Consider the following 24,853-nt stretch of genomic DNA (forward strand, 5'->3'; position numbering starts at 1 on the left):
TCTCCAAATCTTCACTCTGAAACTAAAAACCTAGCAGCACATGGAAGCCAAGGAACAAGAGATTAAGCCACAGATCCTCCCTGAGACGTTCACGCCAGGAGCAGGATATTCTGCAAATCTCTCCCCTGAGTGTGCAGAATGTTTTTATCATGCTCAGGGCATTTACAGGAAAGCTGGGGCATGAAAGCCTTCACTGCGGTCAGTCCTTCGGCATGTGTCTCAGACAAGTTCAGGGTGCACGTCCTATGTATTCAAACCTATAGAGGCAAACTGGCTGGCCTATTTTTTTTTAATGTTTTAAGATTTTTATTAGCACATGCTAATTACATACAACGGTGAGTTTCATTATGACGTTTTACATGTGCATGTGATCTCTTCGGACCATATTCACCCCATCTTCCTCTCTTATTCCTCTGACAGGGATCTCCTTCCTCTTATCGACTACTGACTGACCTTTTGGATCTCAGGGACAAGACTCGAAATTCTAGCGCACCAATTAAAACAAATACAATCTAATTTGCACAGGGATCTTCAGCTGCACAGTGCCAGCAGGAAGGCTCGCCATGTGGCAATTGTGACCAGATCAGTTGTCTCTCAGCAAAGGAAGCTCTGACTGACGCTTGAGCAGGCTGGGGAGAGTTCAACTGACCCAGCACCAGATTAGCACAGGTGAGGCTCCCGAACTGTCTAACCAGGTGTGGCAGTGCACACCTGTAATCTCAGCTACAGTCAAGTGTGAGGCCGGGTTGGGATACCTGAGATCTTACCAGTAAATAAATAAGAAAAAAGAAGGAAAGAAACTTAGTTCTTAATCCTACCAGTAAATTGAAGTACAAATTTATTTTTCCAATATCAACCCTTCACTATTTATATGATATTCAATATATCGTATCATCTTGAGAGATATCACATAAGACCCAAAATACTATAGATATTATCACCAAAAACTGATGTACACACAAACTATAATCCCCCTTAGAACCAAGCCATGGGTGAAAATGTGAAGAGAATTTCTGGTATAAAACCTGGGTGGTAGTGCCTACCTCTAACCCCAACATTTAGAATGCTAAATGTTGCAGGTCAAACTGTTCCTTGCCCTAAGTTGTTCCACACTGTAGCACCGGGTATTTGAGGTTGTCTTCACCTGAATGACTTTACAAGCCACTTTTGACTCCACTGTAAATACAAATGCAGAATCGGGATGAATCTGCACCTTAGGGATACTCAGAGATCTGCCCAACTGCCCCTGAGCACTGGGATTAAAGGCCTGTGCCACCATACCCAGCTTAGATTTTTGACTTTTTAATTTATTTTTATTCATTTATTTTATGTATGAGTGCTCTGCTGCATGGACGCCTGCAGGCCAGAAGAGGGCGCCAGATCTCATTACAGATGGTTGTGAGCCACCACGTGGATGCTGGGATTTGAACTCAGGACCTCTGGAAGAACAAGCAGCCAGTGTATGTAGCCCAGCTGGCAGTATGCTTGCCCGGCATGTATGAAACCATGCGTATGATCCCCGAAGCACATTAAAACAGCACAATAGTGGCGCAGACCTCTCATAGACCCTGAGAGGTAGAGATTGGGGAACAGGGGTTGAAGGTCATCTGTGATACACAGAAAGTTTGAGGCAAATGTAGCTTCACGAGATCCTGTCTTAAAAATACCAAGAGGGAGCCCCTTTGTGTATAAATAAATATTTGTAACGCCCAGGTAGAGGGTATAGGGAACTATCCAGCATCCTTAGACCACACACAACCTCCAGAAGTAAGATGACTCGGTCTGAAGAGCCACAGGACCCTCACAATGCCACACAGTAGTTTCTCCACTTTCCAGGGCTACAATTTCCCACAGCAAGAACAGAAGTGGGGTGTGTCGGGAAGCAGGTGCTTGCTTCAAAGATGGGAAAACACTTAGGAAGATGGGAGGGGTGCAACCCAAATCCCACAGTAACCTGTAGGAAGTCCACAAAGAAATCTGATACCTTATAAACTTCACAAAACAGTAAGAAAATAAACTGAGGGGGGGACCTTGAGAGAACAGATAAAGTTGCTCTCAGAAGCCATGAATTATTAAATGGATTTTCCAGGGCCAGGAGTGGGCCTGTCTCTCTACAACAAACTGCTAGTCAGGGAGATCCAGAGACACCCCCCCCCAATACCTTTAAATTGCCATTGCCCTTAGCTGCCCATAGAACTGGATAGTGAAACCCTATCACCAAAGATGCCACCCACTGTAGTTGTGGGACATAGAAAAAATAGTCAAGCTGCAGTTGGGCTGCATGCTCCCTCCTTGCTGGCTAACACTCATGGTGTGGAAGCCACTGGGGTATTCAGTTTTGGGCCTCATGTGTGACAGTATTAACTTGCCAAGAAAGATGAACCCACTGGCGCAGCTGTGGCAAAGGTTGGTATGGGAGTAACCAATGCTTTCTGGCTGGATCTGAGGCCTCCTCCACAGGCAGGGATTCACATCTAGCGCTATAAACCCAGTCAAAAGCCTATGGCTGTAAAGGTTGTAAGCCCCAGAGGGGAAGCTACTGCTGTTGTTTTGATGGGCATGATGTGCCTTTCAAACCGCCTTCTAAGCAACTCAACATATGTCCTCGGAACAGTGCTAGTGTTAGCAGTGTTCATCAAAGCTTCTTTTTGCAATGGTTAGCCACAACCCCATAGACTCATATGGTTAAAGAACTGAGAATAAGTAAGTGTTGAATGCTCAGCCGTGAACAGAACACTCCTCCGAGGCACAGGAAACACTGAAGATAAAAAGGCAGAGAGTATGTAAGAGACGGAGTCAAGTGGGGAGAGCAATATGTAACACTGGCTTCTGAGCATGACATGACTGTTGTACTCTGGACTCACAGCATACGTGATCACCTGCACACAAGTCTAGGATGGTCAAAGCCTAGACCGGACTGGAGAGGGGCTCGTGGGGCCCCACCCCTCCCTAAGGATTTATATGCAGTGAACAGTGGCTAGAGAAGGGAGGAACATTTTCTTCAGTGGAATAGAAATTGGTAAAGGTCACGTGATCCTGGAAACAACCCTAATGGAATCCATTGATTGGGTCACCGTCATTATCCAGAAAACGAAAAAGAAACCAGACCTGGAAGTAGAAGGGAGTCTGGTTGAGAACAGGAAACAGATTGCTGAGAGAGGGAAGAGGGCAAGGGAGAGCAAGGGAGCAACAATGACTGACATGTATCATGTTCTTGCATAAAAACAGCATAATCAAATGAATCTTACATACAATTAGTACACGCTAATGAAAATGTACAAACTTTGCCCAGAAGTTGCTCCAAGGTTACAACTTTCCAAGACAAGAAAGTGGGTGTTTCAGGGTGCAGATCCTTTCAGCAGAGACAAGGAAACAGAACATCAACATGTCCCGGGTTCTGTGTGGCCACCGTTCACAAAAGCACAAAGGACAGTGTGGGGGACTCGTCAGCCCCCACTGGTAGCCAAGAACAGGGAAACACATGAGGCTGAAGAATCGATATCTTGCCGTGTCTCCTGAATAAGTGCAGAGACAGATATCAAGAAACAGTCCTTTGTTGTACACAGAAGACATCCTGATAGAGCTGAAGTGCTAGCCAGGAGTGGGAAGGCTAACCCCCAGGGAGGAACTGGAGTTAAGCAAGTGAACAACAAAAGGGGCAACCTGACTCTGAGCAACCTCACCTGCCAGCTGAGCTAAACAAGCTTTTTCCTATGCCTGCTGTCTGCTACCTCTGTCTGCTGTCTGTCTGCTACCTCTGTCTGCTGTCTGCTACCTCTGCCTGCTGTCTGTCTGCTACCTCTGCCTGCTGTCTGCTACCTCTGTCTGCTGTCTGTCTGCTACCTCTGCCTGCTGTCTGTCTGCTACCTCTGCCTGCTGTCTGTCTGCTACCTCTGCCTGCTGTCTGCTACCTCTGCCTGCTGTCTGCTACCTCTGTCTGCTGTCTGTCTGCTACCTCTGCCTGCTGTCTGTCTGCTACCTCTGCCTGCTGTCTGTCTGCTACCTCTGTCTGTTGTCTGTCTGCTACCTCTGCCTGCTGTCTGTCTGCTACCTCTGTCTGCTGTCTATCTGCTACCTCTGCCTGCTGTCTGTCTGCTACCTCTGCCTGCTGTCTGTCTGCTACCTCTGTCTGCTGTCTGTCTGCTACCTCTGTCTGCTGTCTGTCTGCTACCTCTGTCTGCTGTCTGTCTGCTACCTCTGTCTGCTGTCTGTCTGCTACCTCTGTCTGCTGTCTGTCTGCTACCTCTGTCTGCTGTCTGTCTGCTACCTCTGTCTGCTGTCTGTCTGCTACCTCTGTCTGCTGTCTGTCTGCTACCTCTGTCTGCTGTCTGCTACCTCTGCCTGCTGTCTGTCTGCTACCTCTGCCTGCTGTCTGCTACCTCTGTCTGCTGTCTGTCTGCTACCTCTGCCTGCTGTCTGTCTGCTACCTCTGCCTGCTGTCTGTCTGCTACCTCTGCCTGCTGTCTGCTACCTCTGCCTGCTGTCTGCTACCTCTGTCTGCTGTCTGTCTGCTACCTCTGCCTGCTGTCTGTCTGCTACCTCTGCCTGCTGTCTGTCTGCTACCTCTGTCTGTTGTCTGTCTGCTACCTCTGTCTGCTGTCTGTCTGCTACCTCTGTCTGCTGTCTATCTGCTACCTCTGCCTGCTGTCTGTCTGCTACCTCTGCCTGCTGTCTGTCTGCTACCTCTGTCTGCTGTCTGTCTGCTACCTCTGTCTGCTGTCTGTCTGCTACCTCTGTCTGCTGTCTGTCTGCTACCTCTGTCTGCTGTCTGTCTGCTACCTCTGTCTGCTGTCTGTCTGCTACCTCTGTCTGCTACCTCTGTCTGCTACCTCTGTCTGCTGTCTGTCTGCTACCTCTGTCTGCTGTCTGTCTGCTACCTCTGTCTGCTACCTCTGTCTGCTGTCTGTCTGCTATCTCTGTCTGCTGTCTGTCTGCTACCTCTGTCTGCTGTCTGCCACGCCTCATCTTCTCGGGACACGGGAAGATCCCAGAGCCAAACTGCCACAGGTAAAATCAATCGCAAAAGCCTTCTGTATCCCATCTGCAATATGCAGCTGTGTGCTTTGAAAGTTCTCATCACTGGCATTACAGAGTACGTAAGCAGCTGTACACTCAGAAGCAATGCTGTTCTCACACCAAGAAAGCTGATGCAAAAAAAAAAAAAAAAAAAAAAAATGTCTTTCGGAGACAGAGGTCAAATATCCTGGGAAAGAGACAGGGACACAAGCCAACACAGCCAGAACAGCAATGAACAATTTAAAGATCCAGTGCAACCTTTTAACTCCCTTTTTAACAGCAAATGTTGCCCTCAGCACATTTGGCTCCCAAAGACACTGTTTTTAAACAGGTTGCAAGTGGGGCATTGAGGAGCACCGTCTGGAAGGCACTAAATAAGACAGATTCTGGCGAGATGAATAAGCGCAAGTGGTTAAGCAGAAAAAGCAAGCAACTTGGTTGATTTTGTACAAACTGCTTGGTTTTACAGCGGGAAGAAGGCACCTAAGGGAGAGTTGCCTCGAATAATTGGATTTTCATGGATACAGAAACCGCAATTGTTTCTTTGAGGAGTGTCATCACACACGGGGGAATCTTTCGGCTGACCAGTGTCATCCCAGCCTCTAGGAGATCAGGAGGCAGGAAGCTTTCCTAAACAAGAGGCTTCTCAAGATGCCGTCTAGGCCACCATTACACAGGCTGTGCAGTCAGAGTGCAGACCATTCCATCAGCACAGAGTTCCCAAGCACTAAAGAATGACCTTAGCGATGGGTCCAACTGCTTCATCTCGGGGAAGAGAAGATGGCTGAGACAAGAACAAGCAGGCCTGAGCCCGCCTATTAGCTCTTCCTTCCCCTCCCTGTCCATCTCAGCATCACTGATGTTTTATACCAGATGCACCTTTGTTATGGTGTCTGCCTTCCACATTGGAGAATACTTAGTATCAACTCTGGTCAATAATAAGATCTCCCATCCCAACCAACCAAAAGTAAATAACTCCAAACACAACCAAATGTCCTCTGGAAGAGTAGAGCCTTCCCAGTTAAGGACCACAGGGTTTGACTGGTAAAACTAACATCAAATCCCCTCTGCCCTGGTGGTGTGTGTCTACAGCTCATGAATACCTGCTGTTCATAAGTAAGTGGTTTGGACCTAGGGAGACATGATTAACACATTACGTTAATACTAATGCTGATTGTTTTTCATTGATCTTATGAGCAAGCTCTAAAAAACTGAGTCCTTCAACATCGAACTAAATACACCTCATGTGACTGGAAACTCTTGTAGATATGGAGAAGCAAAGATTAATAGAATTTCTAAGATGATAAATACCATTTTGGGATAAAAAATGTCAAATCCAGAGGTACTTCAAGGAGAAATCACCACACGAATGGCAAACTCCTCCCATCTTAGATAAATCCAACACACATTATGCCCTAAATATAGAGTTGTCTTGGAAAAACAAAGACAAGAAGGTACTTTAGCTATCGGGCTATTTGATGATCTGACTCTAGAGATACGAAATTCAGAAGAGCAGAGGTTTCCTAGACCGAGGATACAGAAACAATGGAGAAGGCAGGCTCAGATCTGCAGAGCACATCAGCTCCTAAGGCCAGGGCCAGCCCCGACAGCGCAGGCCTAGGGACTGCAGCATTCGGCTGTTACCTGTTTCTCTTCTTCCGGTGTTCTCTGTTAGAATTTTCTGACTCACTACCACTGCTTGTGTTACAGCGTGAGCGCGACCTGAAGAGAAAGCAAAAGAAGAAAAAAAAAATTATGACGGATTGTAGACAGGTTCATCATGAATCAAACACAAAGACCCATCTCTCTCACACACAAAGATCCCTCTCCCAGTAAAAAGAGTTTCTGGATTCGGGGAAAGATGTGATCGAAGAGAAAGAGGGAAGCACATGACATCAGTTCCCAGAAAGGGCTTGGAAGGTCCATCATGCCTAACAAAGCCAGCAATGGCAAAACTAAAACAAACATGGAGGACAAATCAGGGATGCCTCGCCTTCCCCAGACCCTCACAGGGGTGGACTGCCACTGCTCTGAATGTGTGCTGATCATGTGAAAGTCTTCACCAACAGAATAAGACGTAGGGATCAGCCTGTGTGTTCCAAGACTTGCTAGCCCACAAGGCTATTCGCAGGCATCAGCTCCCGTCTGACCTCTGCCTGCTCAATCCACTTGGACACACACACACACACACACACACACACACACACACACACACACAGAGTGTGTTTGTTGTTGCTTTAAGCCAAGTGCTGGAGTGGTTTTAGAATGAGGCAGAGCATAGCCTGAGGCAGCTCCTCAGAGGTACAAAAGAAACAGGAAGTGAAGGGAAATAGCAAGGGCCAGAACAGAAGGAAAGACTGAGATGCTCTTAAAACGCCAAGACTGGGGATACAGAGACAAAGCAGGCATAGCAAAGGGAGAAATCCCCACTCTCGCCTCACCTCCTCCTTTGCTTTAGATCTGAGTCTTCACCACTGTTGTGAGCCTTCCTGAGGGAGGAAAGAGAAGAAGCTACAGAAGGCAGCGCGCTCTGCAGCTAAGGAAGCACACAGAGGTTCACACCCATTCAGGTGCTTTCTGGACTGGTTCACTTGCCACAGTTACATCCTGTGCGCACGTCAGGTCCTGTGATGGATCCCAGAGCCTCCACACACCACCCGGCTTCAAGCACCCGGTCATCTACACCGAGGCTGTGGCCCACGTGTAATGCTCATGTTGAATAAGCTACACTCACCCAGCAACAGGATGTGTTAGCCTGTGGCTTCTAGGTCTGTAGCCCTCTGAACCAAATTTTAGCTGCTTCCAGCTCTCACTTAGATGTACTTTCCAACAATCCTGGCCTGGAATTCCATATCTCTCATAATAACCTCACCCACCACAGCTCACCACCCTACCCCTTCATTAGCTTTCACCTTTATTATCTCTAACCATCTCCAAACATACTGTCTTCTCATCACAACCCCCACTTCCTGTTTACCTCTACACACTTCTAAGAGGGCATATTGTTAAAAAATAAAAAGAAAGAAAAACACAGGTACTGGAAACAGACTATGTTACATTCATTACATGAATCAGAATCACATCTTCCCCACTGAAGAGCTTTGTGACCCGTTACTCCTTTCAGTGGCTTGGTGTTTTGTCTTATTTTTAAATCTTTATTATATATATGATTTAATATATATACATGTTTTGTCTGCATGTATGCCTGCATACCACACATGTGCCTGGTGCCCTCAGAGGCCAGAAGAAAGTACTGAATCCGCTGGAACTGGAGTTACAGACAATTGTGAGCTGCTTTTTTTGGGAATTAGGAATCATAGCTGGGTCCCAAAGAACACCCAGCTTTCCTAACCCCTGAGCCATCTCTCCAGCCCAAAGTGCCTCAGTTTTAATAGGACTCCCATAAACAGTTATGAGGTGGAAGAAAATGGGGCTGGAGAGATGGCGCAGCAGGTAAGAATATACACGGCCCTTGCAGAGGACCCGAGTTCAGTAACCTGTAACACCAGCTCCCGGGGACTGAGCGCTGCAGGCCCTGAACTCACACACATTCTCCCCAACACATACACACAAGTTAAAAGTAAGAGAAGTAACTCTTTCGAGCACAGTGCATTTCAAGCGAGGAGACCCGTATCACTGTAAGCTGTCACTGTTCCTGCTCACTCACCTGTCCTTATCCTACCCATCTGACCCCATGACCTCTGCCGTGGCATTTCTACTCTGCAGCTTGGGTTTCCATCCAGCGCTCAGTTCTTCCCCAGCTCTGGTTTTTTTCCCAAAGCATCCAGGTTTTCTGGGTCAGCCCCAAATATCAAGCTGAGCATCAGCAGCCAGAAGGAACCGACAGGCTTTGTTCGTTACCCTGACAAGCCTTCCTGACCGCATGTTTCAATCTTTCAACAGTCTGACTCCCTTTTCTGAGGTAAGCACTGTTTCTGTAATGTACTGTCAATATCTCCTGTGGTGCCCTTCGGCTAAGGTGCCACTGTGTTTTCTGGTCTCTGCTTTGTCCTCACAAAGGCAAAGGTGGCATCTGATAAGACTCTTCCATCTTCTCTCTACCTGAAATAAAAACTTACCAGTATCTCCTGGGTGCTTATGGAACTGTGTTGACAGCACAGGTTAGCTCCCCTCCCCCCACCCCCACGTGCTACCTGAGTCCCCAAACCATTGTCTTCACGAGCCTCTTCATTGACCAACCACTCACCTCCCATACATAGTTACCTTCCCGGCCAAATCCCCCTTTTTAAGCTTTTAGTATTATCAACTTAAACTTTTGACATCGTGCGTTTATGAGTGCTTGTGTGTGAGAGGTCAGAGGGCAGTTTGAGGGATCAGAGGACCGCTTGAGAAGAAGCTGCTCTCGCCTTCCACCATCTGGGTCCCAGGACTGAACGTGGATCCTCAGACTCCTTTACTGGTTGAGCCATCTCACCGTCCCTCAACAGAAGCTTTGACTCCATATAACTCCTCTTCTGTCTGTCTGTCTGTCCTCTCTTTCAAAGCCAAACTTCCAAAGAGACTAAAGCCTCAACCCCATCTCCTTCCCATGCATCATCCTCCACACCCTCAGAGGAGAGGACAAGGCCCTGCCATGGCCCCAGCCCCTTTGTCCTCTGCTGCCTCTTACCCGCTTAAGCTGACAGTAAGGCACACAGATATTTGACCCCCACCCTTATGCTAATTTGGCAGTGGTTAAGCATCCACAGGAGCAGAGCCACACATTTTTAAATTAGCCATTTTAAATACAGAAAGCAAGTGACCCATAAGTATATATATTTTTAATATCTCTAAAACTGTTTCAGATAAACACTTGAGGCTCCCTAACATGCATTATTTTGAAAAAAAGGACGAGCTTCCAGTGATCAAGGGAACACAGACAGTAGTGGCCCTCTGAGACTCTAGGTAGGAAATCGTGCCCAGGATGGAAGCTTCCGGTCACACTGCAATGGGAACCGTGTTCGCCCACCTTCGCCTCACTGGCTGCGAGGAGTCGTCGCTGCCACAGGAGAGGTTGCGCTGTCGCGTACAGGGAAACTTGGGTGACTTAGTGCGGTCGCTGGGGGAGTTGTACAGTCCGCTGGAGTGAGAGGAACAGTTCATGTGTCAGTTTGGGTTTCACAAGGCAAGCGTGGAGGGTTAGCATTCATGTCATTCGGAACGTTTCTCAGAACTACGTCCTCATCGAGAGTAGTGGCTCTCAACCTTCCTAACGCTGCCAGAGCTCTTCACGCTGTGGTGACCCCCAGCCATAAAAGTATTTCATTGCTACTTCATAACTGTAATTTTGCTTCTGTGGTGAGCTGTAAAGTGAATATCTGATGTGCAGGATGTCTGATATGTGACTCCCCAAAGGAGTCACAACCCTCAGCATTTGAGAACCACTGCTCTAAATGACTGCCCTGGTCTTGTAGGTGATGTCTTTATATACGCGGGTTTTCCCTTGTTGTTCTAAAAGGTTTACATTAGGAAATGGGCTACCGACTCGCTTCAGCACCTCAGCCACAGAGCAGCTTCCTCCACTGACCAAGCTACAGCACACCCCTCTGCTGCTTTCTCTCCAAAGGCAGAGAGCCTCCTTACCTCTGGGGTCCGTTTTCTTCCCATGGTGCATGAGATTTGCTTCTTTGGGGGTCAGGGCTGTTTTCATTCTTTGCTTTCTTAAAACTTTAACAATAAAAAAACAGAAAATAAGTTGACCAAAAGATTACATTAACTCATAGATTTATTCAGAAGGCAAAACCACATTGACGTATATGCACACATACTTCCTTGCTTATAGCTGTCACTCCTCCCAAAAAGAACCAGGATGTCAGATGAATACATGTGTTTCTCCTGCAAGCACTTCTGTGTCTCCTCCCTGACCCTAGTTGTACTGCTTCATGGGAAGAGAAGCCAGGCTGATCAATTGTTAAGAAACTTTCTAAAGACTCCACCGTAATAAGGAAGGGAAGATGGCGGGAATTTCATTTTGGTGAGCCTGTGACAAGGCCTTACACAAAACCACTATTTAGTAAATGAATTTAAACGTATAATTTAAGTCAGGATATGTGGCAAAGGCATTTAATCCTGGCACTTGAAAGGCAGTGGGTCTCTAAGCGTAGGTGCAGGATAGTGTACATACACAGTACCTGTACATTATGTGCTATAATCTAAATGTATATGATGTTATATTATATGTGTGTGTATATATACATATATGCACATTTTAAATGCGTTTAAATGGAGTATCCTGTATAAATAATAGTACTTTCTCCAGAAGCCATGAGTTATTAGATAAAAATCCAATGTCAGGTATGGAATACCATCTTGCAAGGTTTGTTTTTTTTTCAAAATAAAAATACTTTTTACTTAATAATTAAGTTGTCCACTACAATGACTTTGATAGCAGAACTGAAGCCATGGGGTGAGAGGGAGCCTGGCACTGAGGAAGCAGTCATGTCATTGGCCTGGGGCACACAAGCAGCTCCCGCTTAACCCCTTCATGCTGCCCACTGGAGAGTTTTCCTGTGCTCGTCCATCCCAGCATGCAACGTTTCATTTTAGTTCCACTAGACGGTGTTGTCCTCCCAGCCCTCAGCAATGGTCCGTGAGCATCCCTATCTGCTGCCTTCATTGCTGCTCAGCTGCTCTCCTTCCTTCCTGTGAGTTTTGGTCAGAGAGGCCGCAGAGACTCCCAGACCAATGGCAGTGGTGGCCGTAGCTCTTGCTTGCCACCATAACTAGATGGCAACAGGAAACAGCACAAATGGATTGCAGCATGTACAGAAACCAAGCTAGAATGATCTGGAAACCTTCTACCTCCTCACCAGTTTTCAGAGTGCCTGTGTAGGCCACTGGGGGAGAAAAGCCAGCAGGAGACTTACTCAGGAGTGGTGTGAGCTCTGTAAAACTGGCCTGCCAGGCAACATGTGCCCACAAGTGTAATACTGGAACATTAATGGGGCTAACCAACTGCTCTCTGATTGAATTGGAATCCTGTTCCACAAGAGAGAATGCTTGCCTAATAATGGGGTAGGAAGAAGGATGGACAGAAGGGGAAAGGGGAGAGGGAACTTCCCAGGAAAAGAAGCATTAGCTGCCACCAAGTAGAGAAAGGCAGCAAGCTGCAAAAGAAGAGAACGTGGGTGCAGTAGTTTGAATGAAACAGGCCTGTATCGGCGCCTGTGTTTAATTAAATACTTGGTCCCTAGTTGGTAGAGCCATTTAGAGAGGTGTGTTACTGACTCACTGAGACTTCAGACGCCCATGCTATTCCCAGTTAGTTTTCTCTGCCCTAGGTTTATGGGTCAGAAGCAAGCCCCTGATACAGCTCCAATGCCATACTTGCTTGCCTGCTGCCATGTTTTCTACCATGATGGTGGTCATGGCCTATAACCCTCTGGAACCATGAGCCCCAGAATAAATGTTTCTTTTATAAGCTTCCTTGGTCAAAGTGTTTTGTCACTGCACTAGAAAAGAACACCCATTCACATGAGGTTGGCCAGACCTTACAGCCATGGCCAGACTCCCTGGCTCCAAGTTTGGCTCTGGAGCACTGAAAGATAACTCTGGGGAGGAATCAGGCTACCCTATCTGACCTCTGTCCAGCTTCCGGATAGCTTAGCTCCATCCTTCCGGATCAGAGTGACTTCTGAATGCCATTTCCTGACCTAGTATCATCTTTCTGCCCTAAGAACATAAATACAGCTGAGTTGTTACTCAGGCTCAACAAACTGTTTAGGCACACCTAGGGAAACAGGAGACCAGCAGGAGGTGGGGTTGGGGTGTCATGTCTCACTTCCTCTGGAGTCTTAGCTTGCAGAGAAAAAGCATTACTTAGCTGCTAATCCACATTTAATCCTTGTCTTCAGAAGGATCTAGACCTCTGTTACAGAATAGGGCTGTAGCAGAATTCTTAGTAATAGCAACAAGAGGAAAAAGAAACAGGAGAAAGTGGCAAGGGTGTTGCAAAAACAAAAGAAACAAACATCTGTTGGGACACACCTGCACAAGGTATATCCAACAAGGGCACAGGCATCAAAGGTTTAGTAGATAGAGGGCATGTTTTACATAGGTTCAATATATTGTTCAATAATTTAAAACCAAAATTTCAAAGATCAGGTTTTCAAAGTAAATGCTTTCCTTTTGAACTAAGGAAAAGCTAAAAAAAAAAGAAAAGAAAAGAAAAGAAAAGAAAAGAAAAAGAAAAAAAAAGTCCCGTGAAGATTTAGTATAGCAACACAAAGTGTGTGCATTTACTAAGTTAGAACAGAAAAGAAGGAGGAAAGAGGGAGACAGGGAAAACTAGAGAGATGGAACAGACCCACAAGCAGCTGATTGTTAGAGTAACAATATCCCAGGTGACATGGAAACTGGTAACTATGTTTCTTCCACACTGTAACTGGTAACTATGTTTCTTCTGCATGGTAACTGGTAACTATGTTTCTTCTGCACAGTAACTGGTAACTATGTTTCTCCCCTGAACTCCTCATCTGCAGTGCAGTGGGCTACAAAGGCGACTGAGTTCAAGACTTAGGGGTCTGGATTTCACAGGTCACTGTTTCTACATTGGATACATCGAAAGTGTGCCCTGTACCTGCAAGTATAGCGGCCTCCACCCAGCAATGCAAGTCCATCTAGGGAAGCAGAGTTAATGAAGACACATTCAAGGGTGAAGGATGTGTCCTTCCAAAAGGGTTGCTTTGTAAGGAGAATGCCCTAGAACTGAAGAAATGGAGACAGGCCCAAAAAAATGTGTAGGGGAAACATCATTCTTCAAAGTCACTACAGAGCAGTTGAACGAAGGTGCCATTGTTAACTAACAAAGGATGGAGTAGAGGATGATCTGAGGCATCCCTGAAGGTCACACAGCTCTGACTGCTGAGACCTCTGTTCCATGATGCAAGTGGGGTGGCCTCTATAGGGAAAGTGAGCTTCTCAAAGCTGCTCATTGTAGCTGATAATGCTCCTTCATGGATCTAATTGGAGACTGGAAAAAAATTACTCCAAAACTCTCTTAGCAGAGAACAAAGCAGATCTTTCAGGGACCAATACATATAGCATACTAAGAGGAGGTTTTTTTTTCCTCCCAGTGGGAACAGCCCTGGAAACCTGATGCCCAGGACCATGATGGATCTGCATACATATGCAACCTCTGAATGCTGGGGCCCTGGGGTCTCTAAAGCTGCTGACATTGTTCCAGGGTGAGAGCTCAGTGCACCACTGTGAGGAATACGGTATCTTGAACTAAAATGTCATCCTCTACCTCCCCGGTCTCTTTACGTTAGCCCATTGTATCATGACTTCAAAGACCACATGGAATTTTCAGGGTGCTAATACATGCTGCAGACCTTGTATGCATACGGTCTATGACTTCCTCCATGAGGGGCAGGTTCCAGTGTTTGAATTTTGCTGACATCGTATCATGTTCCTTGGCTCAGACACTATCTACTAGAGTCCCTAGGTTAAAAGTGCTAATCAGTGAATTACAAAAGTGAAAAGATTCTCAGCCTTGCCAACAAGGGGAAGGACTGTCATGGAGCACATAACTGCACACACTGACCTTCTCACTGGTGAGGGAGCAATGATCTTGGTGGTCCCTTCGTTCTCCCTGTTCTCTGTGTTTGCAGTTACCCGACTGATGTTGTTTGATCCTAGTAACAAAGGAAGAGGAAAGATGGATGATAGGAGACTGTGAGGAGGGAAACAAAGACTCAGAATAATAATCTGTAAATGCAAGTTTACGGCTGGTACAATGGTTCAGTCAGTAAAGTGGGTGCCATGCAAACATGAAGACCAGACTTAGGTTTCCAGAACACATGTCAAACATAATGACAGGTATTTGTGATCCCAATGGAGACAGGCAGGTCCTGGAAACTCAACAACCAGCTAGCCTGAGACAGGCAGGTCCTGGAAGCTGAACAACCAGCTAACCTAGCCTAATTGAGAAGCTCCAAGCTGTTGCTCTCCACAGATGTATCCATACACTAACACACAGGCACACTGTTGCACAAAAATAAAGAAACAAAATGCAATTTTTGGGTAATTTGTGGCACATTTTATTGATATATTATGACTCCAAATAAATGACTGACCACTCAATAAACCTGAGTATTACCATCTGATTGCATACAGTGCTGCCCCAGGAGTCTAAGCTATGCCCTTTGAAGAATATTAGTAAGTTCTCATATCATTGACTATAAAAATTTAAACTCTGAAAACAATGTCCTAGATTATTCATTACCATATTGGAATATAAAACATTGCCAGTTCTTTGGGACCGTGCTGTAAAGTCATGGCTGGCCCCACTTGAAATCACAGTGAAACTCCCCCAAATTGAAACCTGTGAGAACATTGCAACCCAACATGCAAATGTCAAGAGGAAAATATGAGCCTGTGTTGTGTGTATTCATATGCCAAGGAACGTTTTCAAATATATCTTTTACAAAACAGGCCTCAAAACCTAAAGCCTAAGTTTTTCTGCTTACCCCACCACCGATTTGCACACAGGCCAGATGGGCCAGCAGAGGGAGCCCGCGGCAGGCACTCTGCAGGGATTCTGGTTATGAAGTCTGGGTACGGATCTCAAGGCAGGGACCAGAAAGGACTTGTGTGACCCTGGTGGTGACTTTTCTCCAGCATGCACCTCTCTAGGAGACAATTTAGATGGGAGGGTCAGCCGGCCAATGAGTGGCAGGCAGAAATGTCTTCCCCAGGATTGTTCCTTATGGGCATTTTCAGAGATGAAGACCAACCCAGTGCTTACACAACACCGAGGGAGTAGCTGAAAACACTAACACGTGCTTATAGATATCGAACGTGTGTTGTGTCCATGTGTATTCACTCATGGGACCCTCAAAATAGGGTAAAGTGACACCAATATCACTTTATTTTAACTATACAGATATGAGCTCTAGGGGCCGGAGAGATGGCTCTGTGTTTAAGAGCACTCACTTGCAGGACCTGAGTTTGGCTCCAGCACCCACAGAGGGGCTCACAGCTACCTGTAACTCCCATTCCAGGGGATCTAACACCCTCTTATGACCTCCAAGAGCTCCAGGCATGCATGTGGTACACAAACTTATACGCAGGTAAAATACTCATGCATGTAAAATAAAATAAGTACATCTAAAAACAAAACAACAACTAAAACCACCCAGAACTTTTAACCCTATAGCTCCCGGCTCACCCAGCTTGAAACATCATCAGCTCAGCCACCAAGTTTTAGATCTTCCCCTACACACTGTCGCTTTCTGTCTGCCATCTAAGTGCCTCCTACAAACAGCATGAGTCAATATAAATTAAAGGTCAACTGGGAGACAGAGACTTGACTACCTACTTATTAAATTTCAGGAGAAATGGCTAGAGGAAACTAGACCAAAGTGATTAAGTAATTTGACTTTACTCCCAAACAGTTGGTTGTTAGACTAAGACAGATTAGTGAGTCTGAGAGACGAGACCAATCCTAGGTTGCACAGCTTTGATTAGCAGCATGTCTACTCACTGTGACTCTGATGGCCTTGCTGGCAACAGCTGCTTGCGTGGCCCTATCCTTCAATTCAGTGGGAGCAGTTGTCAAAGCAGAATCAACTTGCCCAGATTTAGTTAGCTACTTGATTTAGGGACAGTTCTTCGGCCATTTGGTGATGTCAAGATTTGAGGACGAGCTACTATAGAATTGTACACAATTTGTAACTTGACACTTGTCAGACCACAGTCAAAACTCTGATGTTACTCAGTGTTGCTGCAGGATGTTTGATCACGCTGTGAACCCCAGATTGTGTTATTTACTGGGGTGGGGGGTTATTTTTAGTCCTGGTTTAGCTCAGCCTTAGTGTACATCTTTAATCCAAGAGTGAACATAGGATTACTAATAAAAAACCATAGAGAGTAAGGGGGAATCAGAGGATGGATAGAGAGACACACAGGAAGAAGAAGGGAGGAAGTTTGAAGGTTTTTTGAAAGAAGGGCATTTCTGGGCATGAGCTGAGGAGGAAATGGGCTGGGTGCTTTCTCTGCCTCTCTGAGCTAGCAGGCCTTCACCCCAGCTTCTGGCTCCCAATTTTTCATTGATAAAATGGGATGATTGAGACTTTGTTAAAAAAAAAAAAAAAAAAAAAAAAAAACAAGCCAGCGTCGTTACCATCCATTGCAGCTGGAATAGGTGAGCACATGGCATTAAAGTGAAAAACAAAGAAAAACCTGTAAACAGGTAAAATATAAGGACATAGAGTGTCTACAAAAATGTCCTCTGTGCCATAGAAATAATCTCTTTTAGATATCTTCAAGTGTCAACTTGGAAACTTAAAAAATACTTATCTTTCTGTTCTACTGTGCCTATTTTTCTTGATGTGCACCTTGTGAATGCCTGGTACCTGCAGAAGTAAAGAAAATCATATCCCCTGGAACTGGAGCTTCGAATGCTTGTGAGCCACTGTGTGTCTGCTCAGAGCTAAACCTGCATCTTTCAAAGTTCTTTAACTGCTGAGACTTCTCTCCATCACGGCCCCCAGCCCATTTCTAAATCTCTATGTTTAATTTTATTTTACTTAATCCTACTTTATCCTTTCCCTAATCTCTGATTTAAAAAACAACCATATACTAATGCTTAGGACAAAAAAAAAAAAAAAAAAAAAAAAAAATCCCGATACATCTTGGCTATTGTCCACACAAGAAATCTGGAGGTTTTAGTAAATTAACCATCTATTCTAGCAAAACTTATCTGAAAAAATAATGTACTCATGAGGAAACCCGAGCTAGCCCTTGGAACTGTTTCAGTTTTATTCCCACACTGACAGTCCAAAGTCACCTTGCCTTAGTTACCCCGGCTTCTCTGAGTATTACGGGATAAAATGGCAAAGTAGAATAAATTAACAAAATAAAAGATCCCCTTTTCTAATTCCAGAGTCAAACACAAAAATGATCCAAAGACAACCATCTCCCCACTACCGTGGAAGGTTTACATTTGGCAGAACACAGCCTTACTAAACCGTACAACTAAAGCAGGTTTTGAAACACACGCACTGGAAACTGGCAGTGTGTCTGGATTCAATGGCCGTTTATTTAAAGTTCAAATCCCTGACGTCAGCTCATCCAGACAAAGGGGTCCCTGCTGTCTTAAGAGTTTCTGGCTTCAAAGTCCCAAGACAGCCATTTAACCACATCTACCTCCTCTCCACAGAGGTGCCGACTTTCAACATCGATTTGCTTCATGACAACTGCAAGATCAAACAAGGCACCTACCAACACACCAGAGGGGACATTAAACACACGGGAGTGGCAGGCAAAGCTACTAGGAAAATAGTCAATGCACAAAAGAACCTGCTCGAGTTCATGTGCTTGCAGCTACCTCTTCCCTAGCACAACACTGCCCAGCCTGGGCAGCTGGCTTTCAGCACGATCACTTAGGAATGAGAGGTACTGAGCACGAAGTTACATTTAAAAATGCCAGTCCTCTTCCAGAAGTACAAATGTGCTCACATACAGTGCCTCGGGTAGCCAGAGGTTTTTTTTTGTTTGGTTTGGTTTGGTTTTTCTCTCTGCCCCTTAGAAAGCTACATTCAAAAACAAGACAGTGAGGAGCCTTGCTTCTGGGAGGCTTGAGTTTAACTCTGGTAAAAATGCACCCGTGTTGAAGAGCCTGCCAAGGGACCTGACGCTCCTGTCACTCAACCTTCACGGCCATGGATAGCCCTGATCTCAGGAATCAAATTATATGGTGTACCCAGATACCAATTACTTTTCCTGTGATTTGAGGACATAAATTGTGTCGCAGGAAGGAATTCCTTAAGCTGGCATACAAATTCCTTAAGATACTGGTAATACCCGCAAAGCCCAGTGGGATCCCGCATCTTGGAGATGGCACATCTTCCCGATCCTCCCTCTCTCAACCCTCGGGCAGAGGATTCAATCCGCCTGCTTCAGTGGAGGGTACTGAGCCGCCCACTGCTTTATGCTACACAAAACATCGCTGTACATAAAGAATAGCTTAAAACTTACTTTATTTTATTACACGTATGACTGTTTTGTCTGCATGTACGTCTATTCGACATGTGTTCAGTGCCCATGCAGGCCAGAGGATGGTTGCTGTGGGTGCTGGGAATTGAACCCAGGTCCTCCGGAAGAGAAGTAAGTGCTATTAACCACTGAGCCGTCTCTCTATCCCCAAGGGTTACTTAAGAGACAACCAGCCAAACAGAACAAAACAAACCTATTTATTAATTCTTAGGGAGTTTTACATCACACGCCCCAATCCCAGTCACCTTCCTGTTCCTTCAACCTCCCCTCTGCCCTTGCAACAAAAGAATTTTAAAAATTAAAAAAAAAAAAAAGGAGAAGAATAATGTCACCAGGGAAGCTCACGGTGTCCCCCACAGTGCACACTTTCAGGCCCACACCTTCACTTATAAATGTTCATTGCAATGAGTTATTGGTCTGGATCGAGGCCCTTGGCCTATGCTACACCATAAACACTGGGACTCCTCAGGGTTACCCCGGTTTTGCCCTGTGTCATGGAGACCCTTTCATACAACCCAGCAGTTCAGAGATGGGACAGATGTTGGTGTGGGCCAACTCAAGGCCCTGGATGGAGGTCTGGGGGATAGCTGAGTTGGTCAGCCCAGCACTCCCCTGTGCCCGCAGCATCAGGGTAAGCTGTGCAGCACTGGCCCGGCTAGCTTACCCAATGGTACAGCCGGCAGCAGGGTCAGCTCTCCTCCGCTCAGACCCTGAGGCCAGTTTATCTGTACCCATAGCACTAAAGCCAGCTCTACTGCGCCGCCCAGGAGGGAGCTGGGGGATAGTGCTCTCCCAAGGGCTACAGGTGGTGCCTTAGACATCAAAAGGGTGGCAGGTGAGCCCAGACCCGGAGCATCTGCATGACCTTTAGTGGCAATATGCACAGAGATCAACACTGTTGCAAGTCCTGCTGCATTGGCCATGGACCCCGACATGGCCCTCGGTGGTGGGACAGGCCACTAAGTACAGGCTGTTCCTCTCCACCCTCGAATCTCCACTTGCTCCTCTCCTCACAATGCTCAAACTGCTGCTTCCCCGTGCTCCCACCTTTCCTGGGCCACTGGGTGTCCTTCTCCCACACCAAGAAGTTGGCCCCCAAGGGTTACTGTAAAGAGGCTTATTTAGTTGAAAAAAAAAAAAGTTAGTGAAAATCTTTACAATAGATGTTTCCCTGCTTGAGTTCCTCTCTGTAAACTTGGAACCCAGTAGTATCTAAATCCTTTATGTAAAGAATGTTTAAAATCTATGCATCTCAGTATATACATACAAGATGAAGAAAATGGTTTTTTCTTTGAAAGTTTAAATACTGGAGCTATACATGTGCATGTCTGCACTAAGGCCTGCATGTGCATGTGTTCTCATCTGCGTTGGTTACCAGGACAATGCTAACCTTCTATGTGTTTGGATAAATTCCTTCAAGTTCTCATTTGGAGTAACAAGTAGAAGTGGCGTTAGTTTATTCTTTGGATGTTTGGTAGTACAGTGAAGCCATCTGGTCTTGTGCTGATCTGGATGAGAGGGTATTATTATTACTGTTGTTCACTTTACTTCCTGCTCAGTGCCCCTCTCCTACAACCCTTCCCCACTTCCCCTCCCCTTCTCTGAGTGGGTGGAGCCCCCTGGTATCCCCCCACCCACACAATCCCCACACATCAAGTGAATGAGAGATTAAAAAAAAAACTATTACTGATGTATCTCTTATCACTTTATCATAGAAACAAATTAAAACAACTCCCTGGATGTTAAAATGAACTTCTGTAGCTGGGGAGATGGCTGGGTAGGTAGGAACTTGTGTGCAAGCGTGAGGACCTGAGTTCAGCCCCCAACTCCCATGTAAAAAGCCTGTATGTCTGTGTTCACATGCACTTGCAACCTTTGTGCGGGGCGGGGGAGGGGTAGCTGTGAAAAGGCATGAGCTAGACCACTGGGGCTTTTGTCAAAATAACTAGCGGGCTCCAGGCTCTGAAAGAGACCCTGTCTTAGAGAGCTATGGTAGAGAGTGACAGAGCAGGAAACCTGACATCTGGTCCTCACGCTCTTATGTACAGACACATATACCATATACATGTACACTGTACATGTATACCACACATACAGAAGCACACACAAAATTAACTTCTGGATCTTTATTACATTTACTGGAAATATCAACATGCCACAGCAATACTAATGTTGACAAAATATTAAACACAAAAAGCAAATTGCTGCTTTTATTCTAATGCTAATAATACTGCTCACTCGAGACCTGGTGTCCCAAAGACAAGGGAGTCCACAGGTAGACCCAAGTGACACTATGCAATCCTGCCCCCAAGTTACTTCTGATTGGCGAATAAAGATGCCAACAGCCAAAAGATGGGCAGAAGAGATATGGGAGGGGTTTAGGGTTCCTTCCTAGATTTAGGGGCTCAGAGGAGATCCACATCAGGGAGAAGGTGATTGAAGGAGAAGCTGCCATGAGTTAGGTGAGTCAGGAAAATGTGGCCCTGAGGGCTGGCCAACTGGAGATAAGAGAAGTTCAGGTGAAGAACAGTAATAACTCAGGGTTTTCAATAGGAAATAGATTTAATATCACAGAGGGTAGATACGTCCCAGCTCCTTATACTGATTAAGGTTTATTGTACTTTATTAAAGGGCTTTTATTGGGGAACTAAATGGTTACAGGTGGGGTAGAAATCCCAGATTGTGATTAAATAAATTCTACAGTAGTTCTTTAAAATATGTATTGACTATGCCTGTATATATGTGCCTGCAGGAGTTTGTGTACACTCCATATATTCTGGCGTCCAGAAGACACTGGATCCCCAGAAACTGGAGTTATAGGAAGGTTGGGATCACCTGATACAGATGCTGGGAACCAAACCCATGTCCTTTGCAAGAGCAGCAAGCCCTCCTAAGAGCCGAAGCATCTCTCTGGGCCTTAGAATGTAGTGTCTAACGGGATAATGAGTCTCGCTTTCCTAATCCTTATCTGTATTGTATCCAAATTACTTTTGGACCAGTTCTGGAGTGTATTCCCTTTAATCTCAGCACTTGGGAAGCAGATCTCTTTTAGTGAGAGGATAGCCTGCTCTACATAGCAGGCTCCAGGCTAGCCTAGGCTACATTGTGAGAAGCTGTCAAAACAGCTATGCAAACAAAAAGGACAATTTTTACTTTGGAGAAACTAAAAAGATTTCTCAGCAGTTAAGGTCTCTTGCTTCTCTTTCAGGGGATGAGAGCTTAGTTCTTGTCACCCAAATCAATGGCTCACAACTGCCTGTAACTTCAGCTCCAGTGGGTCTGATGCCTTTGCCTGGCTTCTACGGGCACCCAAATGTACATCTGCACATACATACACATACATAAATAACAAAATACTCTTTCTTAAAAAAATTTACTGTTGGCTAAATGTGGTAGTGCACACCTTTAATCCTAGCACTCAGGATGTAGCAACAGGAAGATTTCTGTGAGTTTGTAGGGCCAGCCTGTCCTACAAAGAGAGTTCCAGGATAATAAAGTCAACACAATGAAATCTTATCTTTAAAGAAAATTACTTTTTGTTAGAATGAAGCAGTTTAACAATGATTTCATTACCATTTTAATCTTGTTGATTTTTAAAAAAGATTTATTTTATGTATATGAGTACACTGTAGCTGTCTTCAGACACACCAGAAGAGGGCAGCAGATCCCATTACAGATGGTTGTGAGCCACCATGTGGTTGCTGGGATTTGAACTCGGGACCTCAGAAAGAGCAGTCAGTGCTCTAACCACTGAGCCATCTCTCCAGCCCTTTGTTGGCTTTTAATGCTTCTTGAGCACATAAGCAAGTAGAGATACAAAGTACTACGCTAAATGAGAGTCACACTGACATCCCAAAGCACCTCTAACAGTTACAAATCTGGTGGTGACAAATTATGAGCAGTGACTTTGATATTTTATTAGGTGACAAGTCCACTGGGTCCTTCAACTGTGCTGTTAAGTCAAAATGAGAAAACGACTTAGAAAGAATGTCACTTGACAATTAGAATCCTTTCGTTCCCCAACACCAGCCAAGGGGATTTAAAGACAGAGATGATGAACTTCATTTGGAGGAAAGCACCGTCTTCCTTTGTACAATATGGGAACACCTACAGCAAAGGGTACACTGGGGACAAGAGCCAGCATGTCTAGTGCCACAGCAGGGAGGGCTCTTTAGAGTTGAGGAAAACAGCAGAAGTAACATGTTACTATCCCACCCTGGCCCCACAGAGAGGGAGGCAGACACAGATGGGGAAGGGGGAGGGGCGTGGACAGAGAAGCAGAGGCAGACACATAGACAGGGAGCATGGAGTAAGAAGTAAAAAGCAAACAAAAGCCACACCCTCTGCCTTCTAAACTGCATCTTATTCTATACACCTCAGCTAAGATCCTACAGATGATTTAAAAATTTTATTCATTTTCCTTCCTACATACTCTACTCTGGGAACTGCATAAACCAGCTGGAGGTCTATTATGCTAGCCTTCAAAATGGCTTCCTTCACCATTATCTCTAGCCACACTTGTTCTTGTTTTTGCTGTTGTTGTTGCTGGTCTTGAACTCACAGAGATCCACTCCCCTCTTCTGGGATTAAAGGTATAACCATCATGCCTGGCCTTTGTTACTGTTGTTAAAGACTTTAATTTCATACTTAATTGTTGTATTTATCTGTGTGTCTGAGGGTGTATACTGACTGAAGCTACAAGACAGCTTCAGATCCCTGGTAAACTACTTCACAGGCTGCTGGAATCCAGTCTCTGTCCAGCACTCTTACTGCTGAGTCTCCAGCCCCTCTCCTCTCTCAGTCAGCCTCACTGACACTTGGCATGTCCTGCCTGCCTAGACTGTGTCTGCCACACCTCTAGGCTGTAAGGGGCTAAGAATGCAAACAAGACATACAGATCTGTTTCTCATCTATACCAATTGCCTGTTACTAGCCGATCTAATGACCTTGAACCTCCTGGTCTCTGTTCTCTAGCCTGCAAAATAGGCTACCTACCATACAGCGAACAAGAGGAGGAAATAAGGCAGGTCGTAGAAGGTCCTTGGCATAGCGTTTACAAGCGCTAAAGAGCTGTCTCGTGTTTGTGTGCCTGAACGTGTACAGATGAGTAGCCATGGTTTTTTGGGTTTTTGGTGAATTTTTTTCCCTACATGAAATGGGGTCACATGCCACAGAGGTACTCTATAAATTTTTGATAAATAAGAAGGAGAAGCTACCAGGTGCCCTTTGTGGTAAAGTTAAGGCTTGACTGTGAACACACAATAGGTTTTCAGTTTTCCGTGCTTTTCCAATTTGGGTGGCTATGCTCCGAATGCCAAGCACTCACTGACAGAGGGGGCACAGGAGTTCCCCAGAATACATCTAACCAGACTGACCTTACCGTACATTAATAAGTCATCTACACAGCACAAAGAACACCGGCCTCAAGGCAGAAGAGAAAAGGGTGTGAACAAAAGGGAACTTCGCTGAACAAACACTTCCAGTCCCCACACCACCCCCCCAGAGCGCAACTGACATGTATGTGCCTGCTAAAACACCATCCCCCACACCTTAGCTCATTTCTTTCAGAGAGGGGTTTGACAGCGTGGTTGCTCAGCTCTGTGAGGCCAGCACTCTAGAGCCGGGCAAGAGAAGCACATGTTCAAGACCAGCCTGAACTAGTACAAATCAAGTTCCTTCAGAAATCAGTGGAATATCCGCTAGGGGCCTGCAAGATGGCTCAGCAGGTACAGGCGCTTGCTGCCAAGCCCAAGAACCTAAGTTCAATTCCCAGAATCTAACGGAGGAGGAAGAGGCTTGGCTCCTATGTCTTCTGACCTCCACACACCGGCACACACAC

General features: G+C 45.6%; 1 protein-coding gene across 1 annotated transcript in view; it reads right to left on the minus strand.

Moving 5' to 3' along the window:
* The window catches only part of EPB41L4A (erythrocyte membrane protein band 4.1 like 4A), a 192,934-nt gene that overhangs the window by 16,257 nt on the left and 151,824 nt on the right, over nucleotides 1–24,853 (minus strand). The window contains exons 13-17 of the mRNA XM_080920217.1: nucleotides 14,561–14,651; nucleotides 10,600–10,683; nucleotides 9,986–10,096; nucleotides 7,458–7,505; nucleotides 6,661–6,738 (exon numbers count right to left, since the gene is read on the minus strand). Of these exons, the coding sequence (XP_080776343.1) occupies nucleotides 6,661–6,738; nucleotides 7,458–7,505; nucleotides 9,986–10,096; nucleotides 10,600–10,683; nucleotides 14,561–14,651 (412 nt within the window). The remainder of the gene's footprint in view (nucleotides 1–6,660; nucleotides 6,739–7,457; nucleotides 7,506–9,985; nucleotides 10,097–10,599; nucleotides 10,684–14,560; nucleotides 14,652–24,853) is intronic.

This window comes from Micromys minutus (assembly GCF_963924665.1).
Source record: "Micromys minutus genome assembly, chromosome: 8".
Taxonomy (NCBI): domain Eukaryota; kingdom Metazoa; phylum Chordata; class Mammalia; order Rodentia; family Muridae; genus Micromys; species Micromys minutus.